The sequence below is a fragment of the Oryzias latipes genome, chromosome 3, assembly GCF_002234675.1.
Source record: "Oryzias latipes chromosome 3, ASM223467v1".
In the NCBI taxonomy this organism is placed as follows: Eukaryota; Metazoa; Chordata; class Actinopteri; order Beloniformes; family Adrianichthyidae; genus Oryzias; species Oryzias latipes.
In genome coordinates, this window is record NC_019861.2 from 5,350,487 (window position 1) to 5,374,452 (window position 23,966).

The 23,966-nt window shown below is 43.1% G+C and overlaps 2 protein-coding genes and 1 long non-coding RNA gene across 5 annotated transcripts; 2 read left to right on the forward strand and 1 right to left on the reverse strand.

Annotated features, from left to right (window-relative positions):
• Positions 1 to 1,262: 1,262 nt before the first annotated feature.
• LOC101170410 (chymotrypsin A) lies at positions 1,263 to 3,063 on the forward strand. Its single transcript, XM_004066809.4, has 7 exons — positions 1,263 to 1,370; positions 1,652 to 1,755; positions 1,830 to 1,909; positions 1,988 to 2,066; positions 2,148 to 2,328; positions 2,497 to 2,630; positions 2,713 to 3,063. Exons 1-7 carry the CDS (start codon positions 1,319 to 1,321, stop codon positions 2,872 to 2,874), a joined length of 792 nt encoding a protein of 263 aa, XP_004066857.1. The 5' UTR covers positions 1,263 to 1,318; the 3' UTR covers positions 2,875 to 3,063.
• Positions 2,960 to 9,422, reverse strand: LOC101171147 (agouti-related protein). 2 transcript variants are annotated; one of them, XM_020711666.2, is made up of 4 exons: positions 8,426 to 9,422; positions 5,809 to 6,000; positions 3,636 to 3,733; positions 2,960 to 3,552 (listed from the first exon to the last, which is right to left on the reverse strand). In XM_020711666.2, the coding sequence occupies exons 2-4, from the start codon at positions 5,942 to 5,944 to the stop codon at positions 3,361 to 3,363; spliced, it is 426 nt and encodes a 141-aa protein (XP_020567325.1). In that variant the 5' UTR covers positions 5,945 to 6,000; positions 8,426 to 9,422; the 3' UTR covers positions 2,960 to 3,360. The 2 variants fall into 2 exon arrangements, with proteins under 2 accessions (XP_020567325.1, XP_011485366.1); XM_011487064.3 differs by lacking the exon at positions 8,426 to 9,422 and having other exon boundaries at positions 5,809 to 8,410.
• Positions 9,423 to 9,560: 138 nt separating this feature from the next.
• LOC110013409 lies at positions 9,561 to 15,479 on the forward strand. Of its 2 annotated transcripts, XR_002872704.1 has the most exons (3): positions 9,561 to 10,578; positions 14,775 to 15,126; positions 15,210 to 15,479. It is a non-coding gene; the product is annotated as an uncharacterized LOC110013409 (long non-coding RNA). The 2 variants fall into 2 exon arrangements; XR_002288537.1 differs by lacking the exon at positions 9,561 to 10,578 and having other exon boundaries at positions 14,135 to 15,126.
• Positions 15,480 to 23,966: the final 8,487 nt, after the last annotated feature.

A 23,966-nucleotide genomic window follows, 5' to 3' on the forward strand; every position in this document is an offset into this window, starting at 1 on the left:
AATTTGTTTACATTTTTATGAAGTTATGGTCAATCTCTATGGCTCGCTTGTGTTTACATTTCATTGTCATGATGCATACCTAACCAGTTGTGGTTAGAGTGTCCGCCCTGTTACTGGAAGGTCGTACCAAAGTCATACCAAAGACTTTAAAAACGGGACCCAATGCCTCCCTGCTTGACACTCAGCATTAAGGTGTTGGAATGGGGGGGTTGAGCCACCAAATGGTTCCCGAGCGCAGCTGTGTCTGCAGCTCACCGCTGTAGAACAAATTTCGCACACCTCGGTGTGTGACAGATAGTGGGACTTAAACTTTACTACTTATTTACCGTACTTTTACTGTTTTTTAAAATTGCATTGCATTTTGTTTCTAATTTTATGTTTTTAGGGCGACAATTTTACCATCAGTCCAAGGACAGCAGATGGAAAATGGCTTTTTAGCTGACTCTGGTGCACTGGCAGCAATGCTTTTAATGTGCAATATCCCTGTCAAATGAATGAACAAATCATTAAATAAAATGACTTCACAACTGTTGAAGTATATGTCAAATCCTGTTAACAGTAGGGTTGTTTGTTCTACTGCAGACAGAATGCCAGCCTTAACAAAGCTGACCCCCCCTCTCCCTGGTGTGAAGAGCTGATCAGCAGTTTTCACAGAAAACATCAAAAGATCTGTTCTAAATATCATTAAGTGGAGAGGAAGACCACACGGAATGCAGAAAATACAAAGAAGTTGTTTTTGGAAGAGTTGGATGACTGATTTCTGGATCAATATTTCATAAAAGGCTGATGTGGAAGTTAAACCTTGACTGTGTGAGGTCAGGACTGCAGCAGATGTTTCCTTACAGTTCAGCGCATGTTTAGACAATAACATGATAACGGTTCCAAGTAAACATTGGAATTTAAAAGTTTGGTTTAAAACTTCTGCAGAGGTTTCTGAGCGTTCTTGACCATAAAGTGTAAACTGTCCTTGATGTTGAAGCTTAATTTCTGTTCTTCATTCAGTACACTATACTGTAGTATTAGTTTCTCTGGAATTCAGGACATCATCAGTATATTTCCCTCCCTTTTGTCTCATAGACATCTTGAAGGGACAGACAAATACATGGACCTGAGCTGTTTGTGGTTTGTCCCTCTGCTCAGTTTCACATGTCTGACCTTCATGTTCCGGCTTCTTCAGGTGGAAAACCAGACTGCATCAGCTCCATCTGTCCAACCTCCCAGACTTCTCTGATAAGACGCCCCCTCTTCCACCCAATCAGGCTCCTGTGCTGGGGGGTATAAATCCTCCACCACTCCACTGTGCAGACATGATCGAGCCATGGCCTTCCTGTGGATCCTCTCTTGCCTCGCCTTTATTGGTGCCGCCCACGGTGAGACTCATGCCGTGGCGTTGACGGTGTCAGCATGCTGATGAACAGCTGATGGAACACTACATGACACTTCCAGCATTCACAAACCTCCAAACACTTAGACTTTTTTGTTGGTGTGATGATGATGAGGATGATGATGAAGATGATGATGATGATGATGATGATTATGATGATTATGACCGCCAGACTACAGTTGAAAGCACAAATGTTCTTCTTAATCTGTCTTGTTTGGATACCTAAAGACTAAATGATGATGATGATGATGGTGGTGATGTCAACAGGTTGTGGCAGGCCTGCCATCTCCCCTATCGTGACCGGTTACTCTCGGATTGTGAACGGCGAGGAGGCGGTGCCTCACTCCTGGCCCTGGCAGGCGTCCCTGCAGGTGAATGCCGGCCTTCACATGTCAGCAGAGTCGCATTGATGTTGCAGCTCTCACACGTCTGGCTGCTCTTTCAGGATTGGTCTGGATTCCACTTCTGTGGTGGCTCTCTCATCAACGAGAACTGGGTGGTGACTGCTGCCCACTGCAACGTCAGGTAACCCCGTGGTGAAAACACCAATATGGTGGCTGTCTGCTGGTGAATTAAGCAAAGGTGTTGCTGCTGTGCTGTCAGGACTTCTCACTATGTGATCCTCGGAGAACATGACCGCAACTCCAACGCTGAGAACATCCAGGTGCTGAACGTTGGTCAGGTGAGTGACAGAACCGGCTCTTCGCTGCGTCTCGTGGTCTTGCTGTCGTCTGGCCCCTCTCACGGTTTCTCTTCCCTCCAGGTGTTCAAGCACCCTCAGTACAATTCCTACACCATCAACAACGACATCCTGCTCATCAAGCTGGCCACCCCCGCCCAGCTTAACACCCGTGTGTCCCCCGTGTGTGTGGCTGAAACCACCGACAACTTCGCTGGAGGCATGATGTGTATGACGTCTGGCTGGGGTCTGACCCACCATGCTAGTGAGTGGCCTTGGCTTTCTAAAACCAAAACATCTGATAAATCTTAGGTGCAAAACTTAAACTAAACTGGGTTTTTCCTTGTAAAATCCAGAAATTGTGTTTTGAAAACTGGATCTGGAGGATTCTGAGCGGACTCTACATCTGAGCCTTTGTGAAAATGTCTTTTAGATGCAAACACCCCCGCTCTGCTGCAGCAGGCTGCCCTGCCCCTCCTGACCAACGCTAACTGCAGCAGCTACTGGGGCAGCAACATCACAGACCTGATGATCTGCGCCGGCGCCTCTGGAGCCTCCTCATGCATGGTGGGCGCTGCTCCGCCTGTGCCACCCCCACACCTGTGCTCCCTCCCTCTCACTGACCTGCTTCCCTCTGCTCTTCCTTCAGGGTGACTCTGGCGGTCCCCTGGTCTGCCAGAAGGATGGAGCCTGGACTCTGGTGGGTATTGTGTCCTGGGGAAGCTCAACCTGCAGCACCTCTATGCCCGGTGTGTATGCGAGAGTCACTAAGCTGCGTGCCTGGATGGACCAGACCATAGCTGCTAACTGAGCGCGTTCAGCAGAAGGACCCAGCCCCCCCCCCCCCCCCCCGTTCAGAACCTCTACATCAGCATGTCTTTTAGCATGAACAAACGTTTTTCTCCTCTTGGTCTCCTCCTTCCCTTTAGGATCCACTACTGTCCCTGCCATTTTCTCATGTGAATTCAGCACATGAACTGAATAAAACATGTCCAAAGAAGCAGAATTTTTTTGTGCTGATGTTGACGTTTTACTGAAATTCTTTGAGAAACTTACCGAATGTCTCGGTACACCGTCCAGCATCCAGAATCAAACATAGCAGGAAACATCTACTCTGATTTCTTTTATAAACACAAAACACTAGTTAGTCACATGGACAAAGCCCCTGCTGGGATTATTTATAATGTTTATTTCATAAAAACACACAATATCTATCTAGCACAAAAAAAAAAACAAGCGAAAAAACAAACAAACAAGCAAACAGATCCACGTCGCTGCTCAGCCATCAGGTAAGCAGTTAGGTGCGCCGGGGTGCACAGGTGTGGCCTATTTGGCGGCAGTAACAGATGGCATTGAAGAAGCGGCAATAACAGGTGTCGCAGGGGTCACAGCAGGGCAGAGGGTAACCCAGGCAGGACTGCTGGTGAGGGATGCAGCGGCGAGACGAGCGCATGGCCCGGCCCTGCAGCTGCAGGCCTGCAGACGAGTCCTGCAGGGTGCAAAACCAATGCAACTGATGAGCTTTCTAAGAGGAAACTGCGCTGATTGACATTGTTTAGAATGCTGCTGCACCTCCTCGTAGGAACCTGGCTCCATTACAAAGTGATCCTCTACTGCATCGGCGGAAAGGAGGTCTGGGTCCAACACAGAATCAGGAACACGGCTTCTCTCTGCAGAACACAAACCGTGAATCTGCAGAATCTGTCAGACAAAGTGGATACGTGCCAGCAAGAAACACAGAATACCATATGTGTAAATCAGATTTCTCATTGTGGGGAACTGCTGTCATTGGAGGAAAGATGTGTGATTATCTGTGAACATGTCTATTAAAAAATAAATCAAGAAAAATCAAACTTTATTTATAGCACTATAATATAGCTACTCAACGTGTTTTACATAAATTTATAGTCAAATTTTAAAAACAAGAGACAAGACATTACACAAATACTTTGTCTAAAACCCATACAATCCCCCCCCCCCCCCCCCACACACACACATATAAACACACAGTATGGTAAAACATAAGATGATTGACTAAAGTGATGCAATGTAGAAATCCAGCTCTGTACTTAAGTCGCGAAAGGACATATTGGGGATGTAATTCCCTCGCAGTCAGTCCAGACACAAGTGGTTTTCTTAAACGGGTGTCTTTATTGTCTTACACACACCGTGACAACTATAGGAAGCACACAAAAAAAAATATATGCTTATAAAAAAAAGTACACATTTGGAAAATAAACGTTAACACTCACAATAAAAATACCAACATAAAATAAACATACCTCGTTGGCTGTGTACTGCCCAAAAGAGAATTAGAACCTTTTTTCTTTAAGTTTCTTTTCTTGCTTGACGCTGATCTTCCTTCTGGATCTTACGTCGTGCTCTCTTTGCTCCTTTTCCTTCTCTGCTTTTTTTAACTTAATTTGACAGCAAAACTACACATTTAAAATAACCTTAAAACCCATCAAAAAAGACACACTAAATTCAAAAGAAAATGTGGCAGCTAAACCCCCACCAAATCTCACAACCTCTTAATGAAATTTCAATGAGTCAACTTTCCATTTAAACGTGAAGAATAATGAACACAAAAGTTAGTCTACTTCAACCAATACAATAACCTTATGTACAGGTCGGTCAAGTGTAACAGTCTTGGTCGTATGTTTACCATGTTTGTCAAAAACAGTCTCGCTAACCAATAGTCTAACCTTTCTCACTTTATCATCTGCCCCAGGGTAGACATCTCTGACTCTGGCGATTTTCCATTCATTGCGTGGCGCAAGATCTTCTTGAAGTAGAACAATGTCATTTATCTTCCGGGTTCTTCTTGACACATGCCCTTTTTTTCTTGGCTGTAAGTTGAGTAAATGGCAGCTAGAGGGGACATGTCTACATCAGTGACCCCCCCACTCAAGTTTACAAAATATGCTACCACAGGACCCCCCAGATCTAAGCATAAGAGCCAGATCCGGGAGATCCCACTGTAGCGACCTCGTTCACTGAGAAGGGACAGTCACTGATTTGGAGGATCCCTCTGAGGAAAACACTGGAGTTACAAATAAAATGTAAAAGGAATAAAATAAATGAAAGTTAAAACAGATAAATAAACAGACAAGTGAATAAATAAACCTTAATAGACAGCAGGTTCTGTAAATGGATGATTGGGTGGAGGTGTAGAGAAGAGAATGGTTTGTGCTTTTGTTTAAGCATTTGGTCGAATGGCCCATGCAGGGGTTGACTCGTACGTGTCCTGTGGGTTTTTGGGTCGTAGATGTAGATGTTTGGGTTGTGTGGAGGGTAGTAGAGGGGCGCGGCCGTATCTTAAGAGGAGCGCAGGTGTTTCTGCAGTTCCTTGAGGTTCATTGAAAATGGAAAGTACATTTGTTTCTGCGTGTGGTAAGTGTAGTGACGTATTTGTAAGGCTAATGTAAGCTGCACAAGTGATGCCGTCGTATGGTGCCCTAAGACCACACTCTAGTCGTTAGCAAAACCTTAGTCACGTCTGTCCTTACAAATAGATACCTGTACAGGTTTGACCATTTTCCCCCACAGACTGCCCGTATCCATCCTTGAGGGCAGTTGTGACTAAGCCATTACTAAGAAGAGTGTTACTCTGTGGTACTTTTGATTATTTTTGAATTGTGGACCTGCTTTGGCTTCATGACAGTTATAACAGGATGGATGGTTGGATGGATGACAGATCAGGATGACAGATCTTACAACAGCCTTACAGACGAGAATTACTGACCGATGTCCGGCAGGTACGGCGCATCACTTCGGTGACTGGAAATTGGGCCCTGGTCCACCGGCATGTGTCCATGAATGAGGGAAGATGAAAGTCTAAGCAGACTGAAGGACCAACAGCAGAGTAGCAACAGTAACATCCTGCACCGTTTGAGATGAAGAACCCACACAATGATCAGCCTCACAAGGAAAGGCTCTGAAGGCAGGAAAAGAAAGACAATGTTTATCTGGAGCAGCTTCAGGGTTTCCGTCACTCAGTAGATATCTATCAAAAGATATTCTGAAGGAGCAGAAACAGCAAACTGAAAGGGTTTCAGGGGTTTCCAGCTGAGGGACAGGACAGTCCATCTACAGATGCCACCACGAAACATCCTAAAGAACTGCTGCTGCGTCTGGAGAGGAGCACCACCAGAATAATGTTCATCTTCTTAAGACAAAGATATTCTTGCTGCTTAGCAGTTTCATGAAAACAATTCACTACTTCTTAGGTTCTTTTGAACATTGTTTGAATGTTATGATGATGATTTAAGGTTGTTTCTAGACATGAACTTGTTCAGAGAGTGGTACCAAATGAACATGCTCCACCTAAATATTTCTAAAACCAAATAAATCCTGGATTTGTGTCTGATCGCTCCACCACTCCACTATGTACCTACCTTGTCAGGCATTGACAGTTCCTGTCCCTTCGCTGCCCTCTACTGTTCCTGTTTGGTGTATTTTCCTGACAATTACATACCTACCTGCCTACCAATCTATCTATTGTTATTGTTATGATAGCTCTGCATTTATGTGGTTTTCTTCTACACAGTATTCAAAGAATGCTTCTCCTCTGGTTTTCTCTTCCTGCTTAAATGGAGACAAAATGACAAATCAGTATTTTAACCACCATAAAGTTCTCTTTGATAGGATCAAATCAGCACAATCTGGTTAGCCTGATTCAGGCTTTGTTGCTGTGAAAACAAGCCAGCAACTTCATAGACACCAGTAAATCTGAAGGAGGGAAAGAAACAGAGCAGCAGCTGGTTTTAGCGGGAGCTGAGTGTTGGTGACACCAGACTCTATGGCTGAAAATTAAAGGAGACATCTCTGATTCTGATCCTTACAATAAATTACAAGAACAAAAGGGATCAAATGTTGGAAATGTTTTCTGCCTCTGTTGACCAACTAAGATCATGTTTTTTAATCGATGCTGTGCCCATTTTTAGAAAAACACATTGCAAAATCAAAACATTTATTTAATCTATTTTTGGCTAATGATGTTGCTCTTGATACAAACACAATAAAAGACAAGCCAACAACTGTTCTGATACATGCAGTGGTGCAGAGGTAAAGCAGTCGCCCTCTGATCAGGTGATCCCAGGTCACCTCCCGCCCTGCCAACCCTTGTGTCAGTTATATATTATATTCTCCACTGTGCAATAATTCAATAGGAATCATACTTTACCATATTGATATGTTACCTATTCCTGTCTTCTGACTGTAAACGGCCGGCCCGGGACCAGAGACACAAATTTCGTTTTATCACTGTGGTAAAATGACAATAAAGATTCCTGATTCCTGATTCCTGAAAGTGTCTTTGGGCAAGACAATGAACTCCACATTGCTTCTGGTGGTTACAGACTGGCATCAGTATAAGGCAGTGGAGCTTCCATCAGTGTGTGACTGTGTGTGTACATGGATGAATGGGACTGTGACTGGAAAACTGTAGAGAAAATTATAGCTTCAGAACCTTCAGCAAAGATTTGACACCTGGTCTGTCTGCTCTATGAAAGACATGTTGAATTTTGAGGAAGTCAAACCTGTTCAGTCTGAAGCAACAAACAAGTTTAGCTGCAAAAATGAAAAAGTGAGGTCATCACTCAGAACTGACACGCCATCAGGAACAGTGGTTACTACCACAAAAACCTTCTCCTAAGAATCACAGCAGGTCTACTGCTGGTTCTCTTTTTGGAAAACCACTCTTTCTTTTCACTTTAAACCAAACATCTGACTTTTCTTTTATTGTTAAGAAAAAAAAGACAATAATCATACCAATGTAAAAATCTGTGTATTCCAAAATAAGAACATTTTAAACTCTCTTAGTTTGTGGTGATTGTGAGGTGGTTGGGAAGAACAAAAAAAGATTTGATGAATGAGGTCCAAATAATCTGAGTAAGAGGAGTTAATCTACTCATTTAACTACCAGAGGAAGAGTGTAACCACATCTACTCAGTTACAACCCCATGGGTTTTCATTCTACTCAAGTATTTCTGTGAGGAGAACCCAAAGAGCATCTGAACTATCTTCTTATGACAAACAGGCTCACAGGGAAACGATAAACAAGCGCTTCAGTCAAACCTATTGTAATATTTTAAACATCAATTCCTTTTTTGTCTTTTTGACAGACAGCCTGCTGGTAGTTGAGCATTTTTTACTTTTTTGATATCCAATTTGAAGGGCAACTTTTACTCAACTGATACCTTTTCCTAAGAAACATTTCTTTCCCAGGACTTTTGGTTCTTTGGTCTGAAAACCAGTTCCGTGACTCCCACAGTTATCCAGATTGGACATACACCAACACCAACCACAGTCACAGCAAGAATGGACTAACAGGTAGCAGAAGGAAGGATGAACTGACTCACCTGTGGCTGGTGCTCTTGCTGCCGCTCCACTGATGGATGCAGGTCCATTTAAAGGCACTGGGAAGGAAGCAGATCATGTGACTAGCTGGGTGGGCAGGTCAATCTGTGCATCATCTAAGGCACCCAGACCCCATCTATACACGCGATGCTGCAAAGCCTGTCCAAGTGAGGCAGGTTTTCCTGTAAGGTCACTGTTAAGGTTCAGGTCCATTTTCTTCCAGACTTTCCTTTTTTATTAGTTAGTTTGCTTCAAAACGTTAAAGTTTACTTTAATGTTCTGTTGCTGGTTTATAAAGCTTTGAATGGTTTGGCACCAAAATACATGACTGACCTCCTGACCCAGTATGAACCAGCCAGACCTCTCCGGTCATCCAGATCCGGTCTTCTGTCAGTTCCTAAAATCCAGACCAGACATGGAGAAGCTGCATTCAGCTTCTTTGCTCCACAGATCTGGACCAGACTTCCAGAAAGCCTTAAAATAACTGAAACGGTTCATTTAAATTCAGGGCAAAGACCTGTTCTCAGCTGCTTTTGGTTAGTTTGCAGTTAAAAGTTATATCTGCACAGTTTATCTATCTTTGATTTAAATTGTGTTAGTTTTTACTTTCTTCACACTTTGTTTTAAAAATCATACCTTTACTGTTTCTTTTGATGTTTTATATAAAGCTCTTTGAATTATCTACGTACACAAAATAGCCTTGCAAATAAACTTGCCTTGCCTAAAAGATTTACTTGAAACTCACCCTGGTGTATTACTACCTGGTTTGACTGATGTCATAAATTCTCCATAACATCTCGTGTGTTTAGCAGATGCAGCTGGGGATGAATGTCTCAGGAGCTTCCTCGTACCAGGTGTGGCTTAAAATTCAGAAATGGATTTGAACTGAGATCCACAACTCAAAGGAGTAAACCAAAGAAGTTAGACACGTACACCTATCCAGTCCAGGCTAGATGTAAATGTAAATGGCGTGTACGGTAGCACTTTTCTACCTTCTTCGAAAGCCCAAAGCGCTTTACAGTCACAGACCCAGTCACCCATGCAGACACACATTCGCACACTGGTGGCGGCTCCGCTGCCGAACACTGGCGCCAACCTCACACCAGAGGCAAGGTGGGGTTCAGTGTCTTGCCCAAGAACACATGGGCGTGCAAGACCCCACCAACAAACCTGCAATCTTGTGATCATGGGTCATGCCGCTGCTCCACGGCCGCGCCCCGGATGTGGGCCAGAGAAATCACGCCCAGTTGTAGTCGGTGACAGAAGTGGCTGGAGGGCTGTAAATCTGGTGATGGACATGGTGTCAAAGGATGCTGTGAATGAGGCGCTCCTGCAGCTTCAGTAACTACAGCTTCACTTCTGAACCCAAAGCTGAAGACACGCTTCTATTATGAACATTTCTTTAAAAATTCACAGTCAAAAATCCTTCCATCTGCCATTGGAAGAAGGGGTCCACCCCCCACCAGTTTGGTGGTGCCGAAAGTAAGCAGTCTAGGGGTCAAAGGGCATGGCACAGCCTCATCATGTGAGAGATCCTCTTCTCTGCATGAACTTTAAAGTCTGGGAAGCTTTTGCAGTGGTAGCAGTGATTTCTTTCCTTGAATGTCATTATAACACTGAGAACTCAACCCTGGTTCAGGACATCTTTGAGAGCAAAAATATTTTTCATATTTTGTTTTTACATAAATCCTGATTCAAGAAAGAGCAGGTTACATCAATGTTTAATTTGCATTTTAGCAAATATATATCTATATGTATAGAATTAATGGATTAATTTAAAGGAGATTTTTTTCACTTTATTTGTTAACAGATATCTTGCTGACAGATTCCAGATGTTTTTCTACTCTAATTGGTAAACTAGATTATTCTAGTAAGGAACTACATAGGGAATGGACACAACATTCTTCTGAAAAAGTGAACGTATATATATATGGCGATTTGTGTTACGTGAAGAGGAGAAACAAATTTGGACAATTATTCTTTTAGTTGGGTCAATTGGTAGTAAAGTTGGTGGTAACATGTCTAAAGGAGTTTATTCGTCTGCATCATGACTCTATACTATTTTTAGCTCCACATAACTGCAGGCATAGAACTGAGCGTAATTATAGCCCCTGCAGATGATCTCGTCCCTCTCCGGTGATGAACAGACTGTCTGGTAAGTCGACGATGGACACGTCCTGCACTTGCCTTTAAGCCATCCTTTATTATGGCTAAGGCTAGTCTTCCATCGCCAAGGACTTTCTGCCACTCAGTTTGCTGAACAGCTGCTGCTTTACTTAGATTGATTTTCCTTACAAATTGAACTGTGTGTACCTTTTGACTACAGAAGATCTGGGGTTCTTCTGGGGTGCCCCCCCATGAAGTGATATTAATGCCACCACATTGCAAAAGCAACTTTCTAAGTTTCAAAGGAAACATTACATTTTTGCTTTCAATTTCTTTTTCTTTGTTTTAAAAATTTCTATTTTTTTTTACTTTCAAATTTTTTTTCTTTTTTATATAGTTCTGACACAATGCATTGTGGTCTATATTTGCCAATCATGCTGGTTCTTCCAACGTTGGCCCGCAAGCCTACGGTTGACACATGTCAACCAATCAGCAAGCTGTTCAATGGCAGGTAAGTCACGCTAAACTGAAACTTATGAATATAAAATCAAAGATGAGGAGAAAGCGAGCTGAGACACAACGCATGCGAAAACATTTGTGTCGCAAATGCAAAAATATTTTTTAGGGCAAATATTTAATATTTTCATTTGTTACTTAGAAAGTTTTGTTTGCAATGTGGTGGCGTAAATGTCACTTCATACTCCCCGGCTGCTACAGTCAAAGGAGGCGTAAGAAGGACTGATTGGGATGTTCACGCCCGGATTCGGCACCACAGTCTGCTGAGAAAAGGGGATCGGCAGCACCAGACTTGCCGGCTAACCCACGTTTGTGTAGCCGATCTGTGTCTAATGAGTGTGTGTGTGAGTCTTCTTGTGTTGTAATTTTGAAATTGTTTCTGGGTCGTTGACAGGAGCTCAGGGAACTGTTGGGACCCGCTCCTACAGGATTTTCTTTTGTTCTATTCCCCCTTCATTGGTTGTATAATTTTTTTATTTGAATCCTTCTTTGTTTTGAAATGTGTTTTTAGAATCTTGTAACAAAAATTGTTATCTCTGGTCCCCCCATCTCCTGCCTTTGTGTGTCTCCATTTATTTTCCTCATGCCACATCTGCAACGTTATCTACATATGTGAAACATTCAAGAATCAGTCGCCGCATATCAGCTGAAGCGGAGCGGCTTCTGCTATGTGAGAATAACTGTCTCAAATCAGTTTGTGGAGGAAAACTCCTGGTTTTGTATGTTTGTTTTTCTGTCAAGTTGAAGACCCTTTATCTGTTTTCTCACGACTCTTTTCTCCCCAAAGAAACTTTCCAATTTATTTTTTATTTTTTTTGGTCCGTGGCCCGGCCCAAGGGTTGAGGACTAAAACATCTCCCTATCCATGCAGAAGAAACAGGAAGTTTAGTTTTCTGCTTAATTACAGAACATTTGATCATGCATGCAGATGTAACACTTCAAAGTTACATTTTTGATATAACAGTTAGACAAATGTATTTGAACCCCCTCCCACATAGAAATCATGGAGGGCTCTGACATTTTCATCTTAGGTGCATGACCACTTTGATGTTATCTGGAAATCACTTTTATGTATTTGCAGCAAAATACTGCTTCAAATAAGTATTTGAACTCCTAAAATTTATCGAGCTGGTCGATGACCTGAAAAGAACTAGGACCACCGTTTCCAAGGTTACCGTTGGTAATCCACTATGACATCATGGTTTGAAATTATGCATGGCATGGAAGGTTCCTCTGTTTAAACCAGTACATATTCTGGCCCGTATAAAGTTTACCATTGACTGTGTGGATGATCCAGAGGAGTCACGGCAGAAAGTCATGTGGTCAGATCACACCAAAATAAAACGTTTTGGTCTGAATTCCACTTGCCGTGTTCGGAGAAAGAACAATAAATACAATCCCAAGAACACCATCCCTACCTATGAAGCATGGTGGTGGTAGCATCATGCTATGGGGATGTATTTCTGCACATGGGATGGGACGACTGCACTGTATTAAGGAGAGGATGACTGGGACCAGGTATTGGGAGATTTTGGGAACATCTTCCTTCCCCAGTTAACCCTTATGTGGTGTTCGGGTCTGTGGGACCCGTTTTCATTTTTTATCAAAAGAAAAATGATACAATTAATTAATTTTTCAAACTCAGACTCACTGGCCTTGGCTCATTTTCTGTGAAGAACAGATATCAGAATACATTTTAATGACCACACACCGTATACCCCCTCCAACACATTTCTATTACATATAAGATGTTCGGGTCCACTGGACCCGGGGCTAATAGAAGTGTGGAAATTGATGTTTTATGTACCTACACTCTGTCCTCCACCTGTCTGGGCCTGCTGTGTGTGTGTGGGTGTGTGTGTGTGTGTGTGTGTGTGTGTGTGTGTGTGTGTGTGTGTGTGTGTGACCAGTGAGAAAGAGAGAGAGAGAGTGGCAGAGAGAGAAAGTTTCACTGTAAATGTGAGTTCTGTTTCTGCACCTGCGGTTCCCGCGCAAGGTTGCAACATTGTTAAAATAATTCAAGAATCAACTCTGTTTGCTCTCGTTCTCCCGCACATTTGACCATTTGACTCTCTTGCGGGAATCTTTATTATCTCGCTCTTTATCTGCTACAAATTGGAGGCCGGACACGTTAAATATAGCTTTGCCAGTGTGGTTTCTTATCACAACTGATCAAAATGGCCAAAAGACTTTCTGCGCAGAGGGCCCTGGAATTGATTTTAGAAGAGAGAGACGTTTTTGATGATGATGTAGAGGGAGACGATTCAGAAGAGGAGGTTTCAGAATTAGAGGATCACATTTCTGAAAATTCAGAGTCTGACAGTGACTCTGAAGAAGATGATTAGATTGGGGCGGCCGTGGAGCAGCCGCAGGGCGGTCGGCCCATGATCGTAAGATTGCAGGTTCAATTCCCGCCTTTCACGCCCATGAGTCGAAGTGTCCTTGGGCAAGACACTGAACCCCACCTTGCCTCTGGTGGTAGACAGGCGCCTGTGTTTGGCAGTGGAGCGGCCACCAGTATGTAAATGTGTGAGTGAATGTGTGTGTGACTGGGTGAATGGGTCTGTGACTGTAAAGCGCTTTGTCCTTGTTGGAAGAAAGGTGCTATATAAGTACACGCAATTTACCATTTAGATTGAGCATCAGCCAGTTCCAAAACGAAGCCATCAGCACCCAGCCACAGGACCAGGCCGTCAGCAGCCAGGACCATGTGTTGTACAGGCTAGTGGCTAGAAGGCCATGTGTTCAATGGGGCTGATGTGTTGTCTTGACTAATAGGTTTACTCTATGTGTTCAGCTTGTGTTGTGCAGCTGAATGGGTTCAGTTTCTGTGTTCAAATAAATAAAAGTCAGTAGTTTTGAAAACCCTTGCTTCACTTGCAGCAACTTGCTTCAAATTTGTTTCCACTCATATCTTGATTTTAATTGATTTTCTTCATCACGTTTTAAATAATGAGTTATGAATGTGATCTAAAAAAGGTAAAGGGCAAATATTAACCAAATATACTGATTGTAATTGGATGAGGTAAACATCTGTCGAGTATTATAACATCAAAGTGTTTGATTGTGAGGCATTAAAAACCACAACATGCAACGGGTCCACCAGACCCACGAACACTGGCTGAGTAACAACAATATGAACACCACACAAGGGTTAAAGCATTATAGATGGGTCATGGCTGGGTCTTCCCTCATGACTGACCTAAAGCACACAGCCAGGATAACCAATGATTGGCTCTGTAAGAAGCATCTCGAGGTTCTGGAGTGGCCTGGCCAGTCTCCAGACCTCAACCCAATAGAAAATCTTTGGAGGGAGCTCAAACTCCATGTTTCTCAGCGACAGGCAAGGAATCTGACGGATCTAAAGTACCGATAGATCTCTGTGGAGGCCTGGGCCAAAATCCCTCCTGCAGTGGATGCAAACCTGGTGAAAAACTACAGGAAACGTTTGACCTGTGGAATCAAAAACAAAGCATGCAGTACCAAATATTACCATTGATTTTCTCAGGTGTTCAAATACTTATTTGCCGCAGTAGCATACAAATCCTTTTTTTTTAAGCATGTTTTTTTAGACGATGTCTCTCTCATTGGACATGCACCTAAGATGAAAATGTCAGACCTCTTCATCTTTATAAGTGGGTGAACTTGCAAAATTACAGAGGGTTAAAATACTTATTTGATTACATTTCTCATAAATTCTTGTTTTTCCTGCACCTCATGTCAATGTAGGCATGAGGCTCACTTGAACTCAGGTGAACTAACACAAAGCCTGATTCAACCGAAAATGGGTCTCTGTTTGGCCAAGAGAACCCAGACGTGGTTCACCACAAGTGTGAATGAAGCCGAACAATCCAACAAACCCAAGACCGAAAGGGGTGGACATGTGGAGTCCAGTTTGTGGACAGTCACTTGACCTTCCTGCACTGTTTAAAAGCTTATACTGTCACGGTGCCTCCGTCAGCTGCCTCCTCCTCCCTGCTCTCTGATTGGAACCAGCTGCCCTTCATCACTTCATCATCCTGCAGACCTTCTTAAGGGGATCCACACCAGTATCCAGCGCCAGTCCGTTAATCTCACTCCGGTGCTTACGTCTGGCCTCTAGTCAAAGTAACTTTGCTCTAGAAAATCCAAGCCGTGTACTCACCCTTTGTCTCATGCCTTCAGGTCATCTCTCCACTGGACACGCTGGTTCCTCGCCCCGTTCCTGTTTCACCGTCCTCGGTGTCTCCACTCATGCCAAGCGGTTATCGCCGTCCTCACCGCTGACTGTCTGCGCTGTCCTCAGCGTTCCACCTCGACGCAGACTGTCTACGCCGACCTCGGCGCTCCCCATCGTCCAAACTGCTTACACCGTTCTCGGAGCTCCACCTTGCTCCCAGCCGTTCTCTGGATCCACGACCTTCACCCCTTTTCTGATTAAACCTCCTGACTATACCTCGGCTCCTGAGTTTCTTCCGGGTTCCAGCATCTGGGTCTCCCTAGTAGTCCGACCATGACATTATACAGTAAACCAACATACCACATCCATTTTTTCATTGTCTAACCAAATGAAGATGTAGCATCTTCATCAGTCCAGATCAAGTGTGAGACAGTTTTCAGCTGTCACAAAGCTGTCTTGCATGCCTTTCATTTTTTTTCGGTGTTTAAGGATGAACTGTGATGACGTTGCCAGAGGAGACCTGTTTTACTGAATGTTTGACTGTGTAAATCATTCCTGGCAAGAGCTGTGACACAGCCAAGAACACGGCTGTCAGGAAGCCGCAACTGCTCAGAAACGGGTCATTAGTAACTGCTACTGACCCTCAGGGCAACTTCAAAGCAGAAGGCTAGAACCACGACAGGCCACAGACCTGACGGACACCGGTGAGTGGCGTCAGGCGGATTACCTGCTGAGAATCTTTATTTGTTTTATCTGGTTTTGGCAACTGTGTGGCTTTGAGGTAATAAAAATGTATCAGTCACAAAAACTTAGCACATTCGATAAAAGAACTTAAAGTAGGAAAGTCATGGAAGGCGAAGTCAGTAGGGAAATCATGAAACCCACAAATCTTGGAAACTTTAAAAAAGACGATTTCGCATGAGGATTTCTGGCTGAAAACCCAACAAAAACACTTTCCAGTTCCCGTTTATCATGTAACCTTGTCATCAACACAAAAAAGGTCATCTGCGTGTTTCTGAAAATCAACCATGAAGCAAACTGACTTATGATGAAGGCACAAAGGTCTAAATTAAAGGTGTTTATCAACATGAAGCACCACAACATATCTTTCATTCTAGAGGCGGTGTGTCCATATGGAGAAGTACATGGATGTCAGATGGTTGTTATGATGGAAGGTTCATTAGAGCTCAGTAAAGGTGGGCTCTGTCCTGTTTATTAAACATCATTACATTGACTTCATCCTCCACCTTTTTTTTATTACTGTCAATCTGCTGCCTCCAAGGACTCTATCCATCTCGTCCTCCACCTGCAGACATGGCGCCTCTTCTCCAAAGAGCAGCACGCTCGTGACATCACAGCTGCACTCAGCGTAAACGAGAGCCGGCATGGCTGCAGCTGCAGGCGGCGCAGCAATAATATGGCAGCGGATTACAGCAATCAGCATCAAACAAGCAGAATGAAAGTGTTTTCTGGCCGTTCGCTCACGCGCTTCCTGTCAGGCAAGAACATTGAAAAATGAATGATTCAGAGTAGAACAGAGTGGCACCGTTACTGTTTACTGAAATCATGAATGAATGTTTTCTGAAGATCATCAATCATTTCTAGGCACTGGATTTTGTTACTTGAAGAGAATCTATCTGATCAGAAACAGATTTAAAAACACTGTTAAACTATCAAATGAATGAACTCAGTAGGGGTGGGATTATATAAGCTTGCTTCTTCCCACTTCTTTTCAAGCAATAAATCAAACTCTACTTATACCTCAGTTAATGATCACTGTATTTAATTAAGCATATATGATTTAAGTGACGTTTTTGTTTTGTTTTCTGTCTTTTTAATCCATGCATTTCATCATTTCTGTAATGAGTTTGATAAATATGTGTAAATTCTTTATTGCTTTGACTACAATGCTTGAAATAAATAAATCAAATCAAATCAAATCAAGAGCAGAGTATGGAAACCGCAGGAGGAGAGCAGCTCACAGCTAAACCAACTCAACGAACATGAAGACTTGAGTTCAAGAGGTCGACGTGAAAGCTGGGATCAAAGAACAGAAAGCACATCTGCAGGTCTTCCAGGGGACTGAAGGGCAGAAGGATTCACGGTGACGGAGTTCAACAGAGGACAGAAGTCACATGACACCGTTAGGCTAACCAACAGCAGCTACACATGGAGACGACCTCCTTGAGTCCGGTATGAACAAAAACAGAAACATGATTTCTCCAGAATCAGTTCAAGAACTCTGTTTCATTTAAAAAAATGTTTTTGAATTCGCACAGTTAACAGTGTTCACATCAGACACAATCACATCATCATTTTGGTCAGTTTTTTCAAAAAGTTGAAGATGCATTTTTTGGTAAGTCATTACATTGAGAATAACAATACTTCAAGTCTTTGTTACATCTGGTTTTGGCAACTGTGGCTTTGAGGTAATAAAAAATTCATCAGTCTCAAAAACTGGAATCACACCGTAATCAGATAATTAACTCAAAACAACTGTAAGGCTTCAAATAGTCTCCATCTGAGACAGAAGCTACACAACCACAGGGAAGACTGCAGACAGTCAGAAGACAGTCATCTGTGCCATTCATAAGCAGGGCAGGTCAAGAAACGTCATCACTAAACAAGCAGGTTGTTCACAGAGTTCTGCATCTAGGAATATCTACAGGAAGTTGAGGAACAGTTAAATGTGGCATAAAAAGGTGCAGCAGCTACATGGAAAACTGCAGCCTTTAGAGGACACTCATGAAAAATCCACTGAAGAATTTGGTGGAGCTTCATCAGCAGTGAAGTGAGGCAGGAGTCAGAGCCACGGTTTTATGTACCCACATCAGAGTCTCTGGCATGCACTGCTGTGTGCGTGACCTGAGAAAGTGTTTCGGTCTCTAAAGGCTTCATTTGGTTCTCAAAACACAAAGGTGTGCAGCTGCAGCAGCACAGGCCTTGATCATCAGAGAACAAGCCCTTCTTCATGGTCACATGATCAACAGGAAACCACAGCAGTCTCTGATGCCCTCCACTAGTTCCCTCATCTGCAGTTCTGAGAATGCAGTGGATGTTGGACGTTAAAGTTAATAAATCGACCTCTGCAGGTGAAATGAAAGCTTTCAATATGTACAATCTAAACATAAACTGGAATTTCTTACATGGATGTTTTTTTTCAAACATGTGGTTTCAAATCAGTCTTAACTAAATAACGTTTTTTGTTAGCTTTTACCAATTGTAACCATTATCTTTTAGAAAAGGAGTGTGTGTGGGTTTGTGTCTTTTTGTGTCCCTGGACCATTGACTGAAAGACTGGACCAAGCAACATAAAGAATGGCTGATTTATGGCTCCAAAAAAATGTCAATTTAGTCGCCATTTTTTTTGCAATATGAACACCACCATGTTAGAGCTAGACGTATTCAGTAAGGAGTGATTGGTCCAAGACAGTCTGAGTTGAGAATCTCTCAAACGATTTGAATGTTTGAGTTGGGGCTACTTTTATTGAGGCATCTGGTTGGCCGGTTTATAACTTCAATAATTTGAACTGCAGAAAAAAAACACCATATAAATTATGAGGATTAACAAGAACGTGTTAAAACTATTCCCTTCTCTGCTTCTGTGCCAGTCCCAAGCCCGGATAAATTGTGAGGGTTGCGTCAGGAAGGGCATCCGGCGTAAAACATTGCCAAGTTAACCATGCGACTCATCCTCAAAAGAGAGGTTGTTTCGCTGTGGCGACCCCTGATGGGAGAAGCCGAAAGAGAAGGAAGAACAAGAACGTGTTAAAAAGGTAACAGATCAAGAATGGTTATTCTGACCAATAGAATGACTTAGTACTAGCTGTTTATTTCTCTATAGAAGTCAACAGGATTTGGGCTCCTTGGAGCCAGTGGGTACTTCCTATTTGTAATGTAAGAGGGAGGGGTTACTCTATCCAGTTGTATTATACAGTCAAAGCCCTGGACAAATTGGAGAACTGTCCGGGCTGAACTCCACCTCTACCTGGCAGGCTCCAGCAACCCCATGGCCCCAGCAGGAATCTGCAAGTTAAAAAGATTAAAGAAGGAAAGAAAAGAAGTGTGTCTTTTGTATTTGTTTTTGTGTTTCTCACTGTGTGCATGTTTTATGTATTTTAAATGATTGTTTATTGTACATGTATATTTTCTATTAATGTATTTAATTCATGCTTCGCACTTTTTAGGTTGACGATTTTAACGGGGACTACAGATGAAAAATAGCCTTTGGGCTCATTCTGGCACATTGCAGCCATGCCTTTAATGTGCACTGCCCCTGTTAAATCTTCTTCTTTCTCTTTCGGCTTTTCCCATCAGGGGTCGCCACAGCGAATCATCCTTTTCCACCTCACTCTATCATGAACATCTTCTACCCTAACGTTAGCAAACTTCATGTCCTCTGTTAAGACATCCATATATCTCCTCTTTGGCCGTCCTCTTGCCCTCCTGCCAGGCAGCTCCATCTCCAACATCCTTCTACCAATATATCCACTATCCCTCCTCTGAACATGTCCAAACCATCTCAGTCTGGCTTCTCTGACTTTGTCGCTAACACAGGCAACGTGAGCCGTCCCTCTGATGTACTCGTTCCTTATCCTGTCTAACCTGGTCACTCCTAAGGAGAACCTCAACATCTTCATCTCCGCTACCTCCATCTCAGCCTCTTGTCTCTGTCTCACTGCTACCGTCTCTAACCCATAGAGCAGAGCTGGTCTTACCACTGTCTTGTACACCTTTCCTTTGAGTCTTGCTGGCACTCTTCTGTCACACAACACTCCTGACACTTTCCTCCAACCGCTCCAACCTGCCTGCACTCGCCTCTTCACCTCTTTTCCACAATCCCCATCACACTGAACTGTTGACCCCAAGTACTTAAACTCCTGCACCTTCTTCACCTCAGTCCCCTGTAACCTAACGCTTCTACCTTGATCCCTCTCGTTCAGACACATGTATTCTGTCTTACTACGACTGACCTTCATACCTCTTCTTTCCAGAGCAAACCTCCACCTCTCTAGCTGTTCCTCCACCTGCTCTCTACTCTCACTGCAAATTACAATGTCATCCGCAAACATCATTGTCCAGGGAGATTCCTGTCTTACCTCGTCTGTCAGCCTGTCCATCAGCATAGCAAACAAAAAAGGACTCAAAGCTGATCCTTGGTGTAGTCCCACCTCCACCTTGAACTCCTCTGTCTGACCTACAGCACATCTCACCACCGTCATACTTCTCTCATACATGTCCTGAACTACTCTGACATACTTCTCTGCCACTCCAGACGACCTCATACAGTACCACAGCTCCTCCCTCGGCACCCTGTCATACGCCTTCTCTAAATCTACGAACACACAATGCAGCTCCTTCTGACCTTCTCTGTACTTTTCCATCAACATTCTCAAAGCAAAAATGGCATCAGTGGTGCTCTTACGGGGCATGAAACCATACTGCTGCTCACAAATCTCCACCTTCTTCCTAAGCCTGGCTTCCACTACTCTTTCCCACAGCTTCATTGTGTGGCTCATCAACTTTATTCCTCTATAGTTGCTGCAGTTCTGCATGTCACCCTTGTTTTTAAAGATTGGGACCAGAACGCTTCTCCTCCATTCCTCGGGCATCTTCTCACTCTCTAAAATCCTATTGAACAACCTTGTTAGAAATTCCACTGCTGTCTCTCCTAAGCACTTCCATACCTCCACAGGTACGTCATCAGGACCAACGGCCTTTCCGCTCTTCATCCTTTTCAGAGCCTTCCTAACCTCATCCTTTCCAATCTCTGCTACTTCCTGCTCCACAACAACCACATCTTCCTCCCTTCTTTCCCTGTCATTTTCCTCGTTCATCAGCTCCTCAAAATACTCCTTCCATCTTTTCTGTACACTCTCTTGGGTTGTTAGCACCTTTCCATCTCTGTCCTTAATCACCCTTATCTGTTGCACGTCCTTCCCATCTCTGTCTCTCTGTCTGGCTAGCCTGTACAAGTCCTTCTCTCCTTCCTTTGTGTCTAACCTGTCATAAAGCTCATCGTAAGCTTTCTGTTTGGCCTTTGCCACCTCTCTCTTCACTCTACGCTGCGCTTCCTTGTACTCCTGTCTACCTTCCTCAGTCCTTTCTACATCCCACTTCCTTTTAGCCAACCTCTTCCTCTGGACGCATTCCTGTACTTCCTCATTCCACCACCAAGTCTCTTTACCGTCTTTCCTCTTTCCAGATGACACACCTAACACCTTCCTACCTGTTTCCCTGATAGTTTCTGCTGTAGTTTCCCAGTCATCTGGAAGTTCATCCTGACCACCCAGGACCTGCCTCAACTTCTGCCTAAATTCCTCACAAGTTTCTTCATTCTGTAGCTTCCACCACTTGGTCTTCTTTTCTGTTTTCCCTATCTTCTTCTTCCTGACCTCCAGAGTCATCTTACACACCACCATGCGGTGCTGTCTGGCTACACTCTCTCCTACCACCACTTTGCAGTCATTAACCTCTCTCAAATGACCTCGTCTACATAGGATGTAGTCCACCTGAGTACTCCTACCTCCACTTCTGTATGTCACTCTATGTTCCTCTCTCTTCTGGAAGTAAGTGTTGACTACAGCCATTTCCATCCTCTTCGCAAAGTCCACCACCATCTGTCCCTCCAGATTCCTTTCCTTCACACCAAACCTGCCCATCACCTCCTCATCACCTCTGTTGCCCTCACCAACATGCCCATTAAAGTCTGCTCCAATAACAACTCTCTCTCCTCTGGGAAAACTCTCTATGACCTCATCCAACACACTCCAGAATCTCTCCTTCACTTCTAACTCACAGCCAACCTGTGGCGCATACCCACTGACTACATTCACCATCACCCCTTCAATTTCTAACTTTAGGCTCATCATCCTGTCTGAGACTCTTTTCACCTCTAGAACACTGTTTACAAACTCCCCCTTCAGAATCACTCCTACCCCGTTTCTCTTCCTATCAACACCATGATAGAAAAGTTTGTATCCTCCTCCAATACTACGTGCCTTGCTGCCCTTCCACCTTGTCTCCTGCACACACAGTACATCTACCTTCCTTCTCTCCATCATGTCTGCAAGCTCTCTGCCTTTCCCTGTCATTGTGCCAACGTTAAGAGTCCCTATTCTCAAACCTATGTTCCTGCCTTTTCCCTTCTCTCTCTGGCAACGGACCCTTCTGCCTCCCCTCTTTCTTCGACCAACAGTAGTCAAATTTCCACCGACACCCTGTAGGTTAACAGCATCGGTGGCGGTCGTTGTTAACCCGGGCCTCGACCGATCCGGTATGTCTAAAGTGTTGTGGATGATTCGCATGGTTATTTTGGCAATTTTTACGCCGGATGCCCTGTTAAATAAACAAATAAATAAAATAAACACATTTTTGAATGAATACTGATCTCCCGAATTTGAATGTTATGGATACTGTCTTCGTTTTATTCAATGAAACTAAATCGATATTTACGGCCTGAGCACACAAAGAGTTTGCAAAGGACCATCATGTAATGGCATCAAAGGGAAACCCCTCAAAAATGCCTAAAAACCTTAAAAGCCAAGGACAAAGACTCAAAAAACACAAACTGAGTACAGGAACAAAACACACAAAACCTGATCTGACATGAGTCTGACCGGGGCAGAGTATTCAGAACGGTGAGTTTACATGACACATTTTTATTCTGATATGGCGTTTATTCTGATTATTTAGTCCATGTAATTGCAGCTAATTAGTCACAGTCTATATCCAGACATGGATGGTGGCAGTCCTACTTGTTTTCCAGATCGTTTGGTTCTAATCTGGATCAGGTGTGTCCAGACTGTTAGAATCAGGAGAGATTAGCCTGATGAAAAACAAATAAGGTTAGTTTACGAGGTGATGTGAAGACATCCCCCCCCCCCCCCTCCAGTAAACAACCAGACCTCAAAAAACCATGTCTCTGGTCACATTAATGCTGGAAGCCTGCAGTAATAAAATTGTCTTTAGTGTCCCAATTTGAATAATACCTATAGAAAACAAAATCACATAATGCAGGTTTTAAACACAAATTTAGTAGTTTAAATTCCGGAAACAACATAAACAATTAAAACTAAGTGCTCACATTGAAATTGTCTAAAATTCCCAAAAGACCAGAGATACGGAAGTGAAGAAAAAAAGGGAAGTCAAACAAAAACTATTTTGTATTATACAGAAATATAAGGAAGCGTCAGCAGTTAAATTAAAGTATCTCTAGAGTACCTTGCATAGAATGGCCTGTAAACTCAGATGAGTAGTTCCACCCATAGAATCAAAAAGTACCGTTAATCATAGAATCAAAAAGTACCGTTAATCTTTGAGCGTATTTGTCTACCTTCCCCATGAACTCATCCTGGATCTCAAAAGACAAAAAAAATGTAATCAGATAAATAAAATACCACATTTTTCATGTTCCCAACATGTCCTCCTGACAAAATGATACCAATCTTCTGAACTTTGTGGGTTACTTTCTTTGTTGGCAAAAAGTTAACTGGAAGTTGGATAACTACTACTTTCAATGGAAATACGGAAAAAAGAAAATCATTTTAAGCACCGAAAATATGACATTCAGTTAGTCTATTAGATGCTTTTGTTTGTAACTCATATCATGGTTTACAAAAAGAGATGGCCATCTGAGATCTTCCTTGACTTGATGATGATGACCCCATTACTCGGGACCCCCGCCAGTTCTTTCTTTCTTTCTTTCTTTCTTTCTTTCTTTCTTTCTTTCTTTCTTTCTTTCTTTCTTTCTTTCTTTCTTT